This window comes from Cyprinus carpio, chromosome B9 (assembly GCF_018340385.1).
Source record: "Cyprinus carpio isolate SPL01 chromosome B9, ASM1834038v1, whole genome shotgun sequence".
NCBI classification, from domain to species: Eukaryota; Metazoa; Chordata; class Actinopteri; order Cypriniformes; family Cyprinidae; genus Cyprinus; species Cyprinus carpio.
This window is the reverse complement of record NC_056605.1, coordinates 7,305,332-7,314,674: the sequence shown is the minus strand read 5'-3', so window position 1 is coordinate 7,314,674 and position 9,343 is coordinate 7,305,332. Positions and strand designations below refer to the sequence as shown.

Genomic DNA, 9,343 nt, shown 5'->3' with positions numbered 1-9,343 from the left:
TACGGAGACACCAGAGGGACAAACCTCGCGCTGCTGCAGCGGGGTCTCGCGATTCCAAAATAGAGCAGCGCGTTTTCATACCCCACAGCTCCGTGTGCCCCAAACCTCCAAAACAAGCTGTAACTGCCAAGAATCACCGTGTGCTTAAAAAGCTTCCATGCACTATGTTTCAAATGAATACTGGTGTTACGGAGAATCCCACACAGAGACACAATGCCATAACCAGCTCCCAGTCAGTGCCAGTGATCAGCTGTTCTGGCGGAGCCTACTGTACGTGAAGGTCAGGAAACACGCGACACGAGAATAAACTAACATGAACCGATCTACACATCTACAGCGTAATTCCAGAGGGAGCCGGGCATACAGAGGAAATGAAATAAATCAAACCAGCGATATGACGGACCGCGAGCTAATGAATGAAAAGTACTGTGAGAATAACTCACCTGACGTTAGTACTGCAAACCCTCAGAATCAGCCAACACGGTAAGAAGCCTGCTGCAACAGACAAATATAATATAATATAATTATATATTTATAAAATAATATATATATGATAAAAAATAATATTTTACATTTAAATGCATATATATATATATATATATATATATATATATATATATATATATATATATATATATATATATATATATATATATATATATTTGTTACGTTTCAACATATATCGTTATTTCGATATGTTTGAGCTAACGATCGGTCATCTAGGCGATTAAATCTACATTTATTGCTAGTTCTTTCTCTGTAAATAAACCTGGAAGCTATTCTAGTTTCACTTTCGTTTCTGTAAAAACATTCTGAAAAAGCGAAACTCAGGTGCGAGTATTTACCATGGCACCTGAGTACAAAATTACAGTATTGTAAAATTACAGTATTGCTACACGCTCACATTTCCCTATTTATCTCTTTTCGAATCATTAGAAATAGTAAATGACAACATTAAAACACATGAATAAATAGGCCAGTAAAATATCATTAAAAAACAAAACAAACCAACAAACAAATGCATCAGTCCTCTGGAGGACAGTACAAATAGGAGTTTTTTTTTTTTTTTTGTTAATGTCTTGGCTAAACTTAACTATTTATAGCCTATACATTTTATTAAGTAGGCTACATCTATAATTTCTTAAATTCTATCCAAACGTTTGCCTTTATTTTCATTACATAGCCTACATTGTTAAATATCACGTTTCATGTAATAACTATCTAACTATTTTTAGTAAGGGAATAAGCACATACTGCTATCACATGACAAAATGTTACTAAACAAACATCATTAACTACTGTGTAAATAAAATTGACAAATGATCAGACTTTGCAGCCATAATTACTTGTTCAAATAAAATAGTTCTTTATCAGAAAGCAAAGTCATATCAATATGTGATCTTTTTAACGATGTGAGAAGCTTTTTGTCATTTTTAACATAACCATATTGCTTAGATTTCGTGTAGTAACAACAACTGTAATTATGATATTTTTGCAGGAATTTCGTTGCATGGTGAATTTTTGTGAGGGGAATTCCAGTTACTTGTGTGCATGTCATTGGTTTGTTTATTAAATTAGGCCTTATGTATTATTTACTGTAAAGTATGGAACTGTTGCCTGTACTCTTTATATTTGTGTTCAGTTTCATCGTGCCTAATTCTAATCATTTTGATTTATACCACATGACTCATTGTTTTATGTGTCATCGGGCAGCACATTTGGGGTTATTTGTGATGTCAGGGGATACTCTATGATACAGATGTGTTTTGAAATGGATTTTGACAGCTGCATTATTTGGGGTGTGTGTATTGTGTCACCATCAAATGTGATGGGGATGGAGGGGAAGTTCCCCAGAGTTGTTTGTGAAAAATTCTGACTTTACGTAAGAAAAGATGACTTGTGCCCCACCTTGGTTTTGAGACATTGCTGACATATGAGACTGATAAGTTCACGACATGGATGGAGTCTGAACTTGAAAACAAATGTACCTAATGCATGCCATTTGCCCACAGTGCGGATGGATACACCAAGATACCACCAAATGAATCAAAACGGAGCAAACTGCAGAGGAGTAAGTCATGACACGACTGTTGTTGTATTTTCCATCTTCATGTGATCCAGATGTGTCTCTAATTGCTACCATCAGGTGCAATTTCAGCATGTTTATCTGTATCTGCAAGAGAAGACAGATTTCTCTTGTTGTTGTTGTTGTTAATGTAGTTCATTATTATCTTAAGGCTGGAATACACCACATTATTTTTAAAATCCGAACAAACACATTTGAAAACACTGGCCATCATATACTTGCTATCTTTGTCAGTGGTTACAGAAAAAAAACTAAGCATCACTAAATGACTGAGGACTGAGTCGTTCTAAAGACAGCAAACTCATGCAGAAACAAGTGCATTGTTACTAGGAGAATGATGAATTTCAACAATATGTGTTCAAAAATTAGCTTCAAATATCAAACATATTTGTGTAGAGCTAACAAATCATGGTCTGTGCCCATCACACACAGTCTTTTAAAAGAAGGTACCAGAAGGAGGGTTTGCAGTGATACAATAGAAAAACTAAAAAAAAAAACATGTTTTTCTTAGAGTGTGAAGAACATTTAAAACTCAAACAAATGTCTTACTATAATGAAAAAAAAAATTGCAATGAAAAGCGTTATTTAGATAGATGATAAAGGTTTATTTTGTTTGTTTTTTAAGATTTTTAAATGAATAGTTCCTCCAAACAGTATAATTTGCTGAACATTTACTCACCCTCAGGTCATCCGAGGTGTATGTGAGTTCGTTTCTTCATGTGAACAGATCTGGGGAAATATAGCTTTACATCACTTGCTCACCAGTGGATCCTCTGCAGTGAATGGGTGCCGTCAGAATGAGAGTCCAAACAGCTGATAAATACATCAGCATGTGCAAAAGTTGTCTAGTGTATTCCAGCCTTTAATTAATGTCTCTCTTAAAAATTGTGTATTAAGTAGTCATTTAGTAGCATGCCCTTTGCAAACTTCCATTTGCCAGCCCTGATCTTCAGCCATTGTCACAAACCCTATATGTGTGTTGAAATAAAATGCATTTCTCTCTCTGCAGATGCACAGAAAGAAGAGGAGGAACTGAGGAGATGGAAAGAGGAGAACCGGCCTGGTCCCATTCAGCTGGCTCCAGAGAGACTAGGTAATGTGGACATGATATATATGGACGTCGTGATATGAAAAAAGACACAAAGCAAAGGAAAGGAACATCTAACGCTGCTAATGTATTCACTCTCACAGGTGGTGCAGTGTCACTGGCAGAAGTCAGACAAAGACAGCAAGTGGAATTACGCCAGTCAAAGCTGAGAAAAATGGTTTAGGAGAACCTGCTTAAAATTTCTGGTTCCTTTCCCAAATACTTGTGGTGTGTTGCATACTTACAGTACATTTAATTATCTCTACAGCTTCGAAAAGAGGAAATGGATCAAAAGAAAAGACAGGCAGAGGAGGAGGAGAATGAGAAGAAGAAGGCCTTACAGCGAGAGAAGGTACAGCTCAAGAAATTGTTTACATCTGATTTTTTATAGCGTTTCTGCAGGGCAGCGTGTTACTCTCATGCATCTGCAAAATGTCATATGGTCATCTGGCTTGTGTTTGGAATCAGTGCTTTTTTATGATGCCTTTGTAATTCAGATTTTATAACCCCAGATGTCACTGCAGGCAACTTACAAGTTATGTTCTTTGCAATTAAATACTATAATAGACTTCAGCCTTCAACGTTGCTGCTGCTGCATGAGCTTTGCGTGATTGATGAGTCTAATTATTTCAGCAGCCACAGTTCATTTGCCAAAACATGCTCCGGTCACTGTTTGGCCCTTCTTGTAGTGTAATAATGGTTTACTTTAGGGATCTCAGGATTGTAGATAAGCTTGGAAAACTGGAATACTGGAAATTAATAATAGTTGAAGAAAAAGTTTTTAATTAGATTAGATTAAACTTTATTGACATTGTGGAAAGTACAACTACAGAGCCAGTGAAATGCAGTCAGCATCTAACAAAGTGCAGTCTGGGAATGACAAGACTGTGAAAATATGTGGTTCAATTAAATATAAATATAAGTTCATACAATTCAGCAAAAAATATATTTAAATAATTGAAATGTAAAGATTCTGCACTATTTAAAGTTCAGTAATCAAACTATTTTGAATGAAAAATGTTGTATTGAATTAGAAAAATGCTACATTTTCACTAGTTGCCTCAGATGGACCACACTGTATTTTTATATATGTTTATGCATTTATATATATATATTATATATATATATATATACATATACATATATACATATATACATATATATATATATATACACAAACCCGATTCCAAAAAAAGTTGGGACACTGCACAAATTGTGAATAAAAACAGAATGCAATGATGTGGAAGTTTCAAATTTTCAATATTTTATTCAGAATACAACATAGATGACATATCAAATGTTTAAACTGAGAAAATGTATCATTTTAAGGGAAAAATAAGTTGATTTTAATTTCCATGGCATCAACACATCTCAAAAAAGTTGGTACATGGCCATGTTTACCACTGTGTGAGCCATCCCTCTTCTTTTTTTAAGTCTGCAAACGTCTGGGGACTGAGGAGACAAGTTGTTTAGGAATAGGAATGTTGTCCCATTCTTGTCTAATATAGGCTTCTAGTTGCTCAACTGTCTTAGGTTTTCTTTTTCGCATCTTCCTCTTTATGATGCGCCAAATGTTTTCTATGGGTTAAAGATCTGGGGCCTCATTTATAAAACTTTGCGTAGATTTCATCCTTAAAGTGTGCGTACGCACATAAGTGGCAGAATTTGCGTAGGCACAAAAGTTTTCAGATTTATAAAACCATGCGTACGCCAGAACCTGCGCAAAAATCCCTTTATAAATCCCAGTCAGGGGAAGATTGTGCGTACGTGCATCTCCACCCCGACTCCTCCCCGAAATCACCATATATGGAGCTTACAACGCCTTGTTTTACTATGCATAACCTCATCTACATGTCATTTCCATGCATATTCCCATGCACGTGACACGATGTTTAACACTGAGACATTAAGGAAATATGAGATGGGGACTATAATGCCATTTGTGCCATACACTTTAATTTTTATTGCTAAAAATTATCCAGTATCCTTGTTATGTTTAATAATATATATGAAAATATCCATAAACACAATATGGTTTAAAGTTGTTTTCAGATATATTTTAGAATAGAGTTGATCTCATTCTTTTCCACTGGCCAAATAGTATTTCAATTGTTTTAAAAAAATCAAATTAAATGTATGCAGTTTTGCTGATGAACATCTTTTAGCTTTTTTTTAGTGGAAACAGATAAGTCCATATTTACTGCAGTGTAAACACAATTGTCTGATTCGGCTTGTCACTGACAAAGTATTTTAAAAAGGAAAGGTGCAAATCTTACCGTTTTCTCCTAGTTATATCCTTCAAACATAGTGGTATTTTTCATTATGTTGTGGAGATGCCTTCACACGACATTAACACCTCCGTGCAGCTGCGGTTGTAAAGTAAGCTATTATCATTGGTCCTATACCGGACAATGGACTGTTCGACCACTGAATCCAGCAGTGTCCATCATAATATCGAAGTAAGTGGGCATCATTGATCATTGTTCTCACTAAAATATTTCTCATAACATGTGATCTGTAGTTTAGTTTAAAGATGAATTATTACTCCTCGCTGTCATTAAAACAACATACCACAGGAAATTTTTTTTAGCCTATTGTTAAAAAAAAATATGTAATTAAGTTTTTTTGTAAAATTATGTAATTTCAGTGTTTATATCCATTATTGCGAGTGGAGTATTTAATGTAAATGTGTATATCGACATGAAATGAAAACAGAGTTTAAAATCGCTGTTTGCTTAATTACTTTTCTCACTCCAGGAAAAAGAAGTGCGTACGCACGGTCAAGAGCATCCTTACGGTGCGCACTTTACGCCAAGTTTATTTTTTAGAAATCCCGATATGTGCGAGGAAAAATGCGTACGCATATTTCTATGCCCATTTTGTGCGTACGCAATGTTTATACATCAGGCCCCTGGACTGCAGGCTGGCCATTTCAGTACCCGGATCCTTCTTCTTCTTCAAGATCTTCCCTGAAAGAGACGACGTCTGGATGGGAGCATATGTTGTTCTAGAACTTGGATATACCTTTCAGCATTGATGGTGCCTTTCCAGATGTGTAAGCTGCCCATGCCACATGCACTCATGCAACCCCATACCATCAGAGATGCAGGCTTCTGAACTGAGCGCTGATAACAACTTGGGTTGTCCTTGTCCTTTTTAGTCCGGATGACATGGCGTCCCAGTTTCCAAAAAGAACTTCACATTTTGATTCGTCTGACCACAGAACAGTTTTCCACTTTGCCACAATCCATTTTAAATGAGCCTTGGCCCAGAGAAAACGCCTGCGCTTCTGGATCATGTTTAGATATGGCTTCTTTTTTTGAACTATAGAGTTTTAGCCGGCAACGGAGAACGGCACGGTGGATTGTGTTCACCGACAGTGTTTTTTGGAAGTATTCCTGAGCCCATGTTGTGATTTCCATTACAGTAGCATTCCTGTATGTGATGCAGTGCCGTCTAAGGGCCCGAAGATCACGGGCATCCAGGTATGGTTTTCCGGCCTTGACCCTTACGCACACAGATTGTTCCAGATTCTCTGAATCTTTGGATAATATTATGCAATGTAGATGATGATAACTTCAAATTCTTTGCAATTTTTCTCTGAGAAACTCCTTTCTGATATCGCTTCACTATTTTTCGCAGCAGCATTGGGGAAATTGGTGATCCTCTGCCCATCTTGACTTCTGAGAGACACTGCCACTCTGAGAGGCTCTTTTTTATACCCAATCATGTTGCCAATTGACCTAATAAGTTGCAAAATGGTCCTCCAGCTGTTCCTTATATGTACATTTAACTTTTCCGGCCTCTTATTGCTACCTGTCCCAACTTTTTTGGAATGTGTAGCTCTCATGAAATCCAAAATGAGCCAATATTTGGCATGACATTTCAAAATGTCTCACTTTCAACATTTGATATGTTATCTATATTCTATTGTGAATAAAATATAAGTTTATGAGATTTGTTAATTATTCCATTCCTTTTTTACTCACAATTTGTACAGTGTCCCTACTTTTTTGGAATCGGGTTTGTATATATATATATGTATATATATACATACAGGGTGCGATTTGTGAAAAAAACAGAGGGGGGGGGTGCTTTTGAAAAATTTTATGAAATGTTTTTAATACGATGGAAACTGTATTTGGTGTGATCTTAGTTAAATAAAAACATTGTAGGCCTACGTTAGGCCTATTAAAGGGTTACTCCATCCCAAAATGAAAATTTTGTCATTAATCACTTACCACCATGTCGTTCCAAACCAGTAAAAGCTTCGTTCATCTTCGGAACACAATTTAAGATATTTTAAATGAAAAACGGGAGGCTTGTGACTGTGCCATAGACTGCCAAATAGATACCACTGTCAAGGTCCAGGAAAGTATGAAAAGCATCATCAGAATACTCCATCTGCCATCAGTGATTCAACCTTAACGTTATGAAGCGATGAGAATACTTTTTGTACACGAAGAAAACAAAAATAACGACATTATTCAATAATTCCTCTCCTCGTGTCTGGGGGTTTTTTGGGGTGGGGGGGTGAATAATTCCTCTCCAAATCAGCATAGCGGCATTTTGGCAAATCTGACTAATATGCAGGCGGCGTACGCTCTTCTGTCTCAGCCGCGCCACAAGCCAATGCGCTGTTTGCTTTCAAACCAAAGTGTAAACACATGTAATAAATGTATCCTTGTGTCACGGCTGACACAGAAAAACGTACTTCGCCTGCGTACTAGTCAGATTTGTCAAAATGGCACTACGCTGATTTGGAGAGTTGCAAGGTAGTCTGAAAAGTTGCTAAGTCTAGCAAAAAAATTGCTAAGTTGGCAACACTGCTCCGAATCAAAACCATTGCATTGCAAAATGATTCACTGTTTTGAAGCGTTTCAATCGGATCGCGTATCATGAATCATTTGATTCAGATCGGGATGTCAGAGCGTATATGGTCAGTGTATACAGTATATGGTCACACATTATTTTTAGGATCAATTCTTACTATTTACTAACTACTAACTGTGACTTGCCCTCAGTAAATTTCTAATTAATGTTTATTAATAGTTAGTAAGGTAGTTGTTAAATTAAGGTTTTGGGTAGGATTAAGAGATTAAGGGATATAGAATATGGTCATGGAGAATATATCATGCATTAATACACTTCCAATATGCTAGTAATATGCATGCTAATAAGCAACTTGTTTATAGTGAGAATTGGTCCCAAAACTGAAGTGTTAGCGTATATATTTTTGATGTCAATGTCCTTATGACATCAAATGTAAAGAAAAAATGTGCAGTTTATTGATAATGGGCTATAAATGCCAAATAATTATTACACTGCAAATGACATGCTGTTTCAGAGCTGTCATTAGTTGAAGAATGAGAAAATGCTGGACTAATTTTAATAGATGTAAAATAATAATAATAAAATACTCGGCCTGGTAATAGAAAAAGTTTGCATGCATTTGGAAAGCTCAACAGAATCAATGAATATGGACATTTCAAAATGTGGGGGGAATAAATCTGTGGCACTAGCTAAATAGAAATGCAAAAAATACTGATTGGCCATTAGTCAGTCGGTACTAAAACTTCCACCATAAACTCACAACACTGAATGAGCCAATCTTGCTGCTGTACTGTATGTCAAGCTGGTCAGAATGCTTAAACATTATTATACTGTAGTTCATTTGCATATTTAGCTTAAAGAGAATTACGTATTTTAACATCTAAAGTGCACATATCATGTCTAATGCATTGCAGGCCACTAAACTAGAGATGAGGAAAAAGCAAGAAGACGAACAGAGACAGAAGCTGTACCAAGATGACAAGCAAATGTACGTCAACATTTTTTCTACACCTTGACAGATATAAAGTGTGCTTTGTTTAAAGGAGGAAGTAGGATGTTAAGCTGCACTACTGCCAATTGTCCAAAAACAATAAACCTGAATGCACAGGTTTATCCTTGGCCCAAGTTCAATGAAAAATATACCTTTTGTTCAGAACCTGTCAAGAGATAATTCAAAACCATTGCAAGGAATCCTACAAGATGCTGCTGCACTGTAAAACCCGACAAGTAACTTAACTCAAACCGTTTGAGTAAACAGATATCCTTAAAAACCTGACAAGTTAGGTTTACTCAAACCATTTGAGGAAACCGATTGCCTTAAACCATTTAAGTTTTAA

At 36.2% G+C, this 9,343-nt stretch overlaps 1 protein-coding gene across 2 annotated transcripts in view; it reads left to right on the top strand.

The window, feature by feature from the left end:
• Positions 1–8: 8 nt before the first annotated feature.
• The window catches only part of epsti1 (epithelial stromal interaction 1), a 29,543-nt gene continuing 20,208 nt past the window's right edge, over positions 9–9,343 (top strand). The window contains exons 1-6 of one of the 2 annotated variants that reach the window (XM_042730815.1): positions 9–483; positions 2,013–2,071; positions 3,096–3,179; positions 3,278–3,351; positions 3,442–3,525; positions 8,921–8,994. In XM_042730815.1, the coding sequence (XP_042586749.1) occupies positions 314–483; positions 2,013–2,071; positions 3,096–3,179; positions 3,278–3,351; positions 3,442–3,525; positions 8,921–8,994 (545 nt within the window). In that variant the 5' untranslated portion in view covers positions 9–313. The remainder of the gene's footprint in view (positions 484–2,012; positions 2,072–3,095; positions 3,180–3,277; positions 3,352–3,441; positions 3,526–8,920; positions 8,995–9,343) is intronic. The other variant, XM_042730816.1, reaches the window with a different exon arrangement.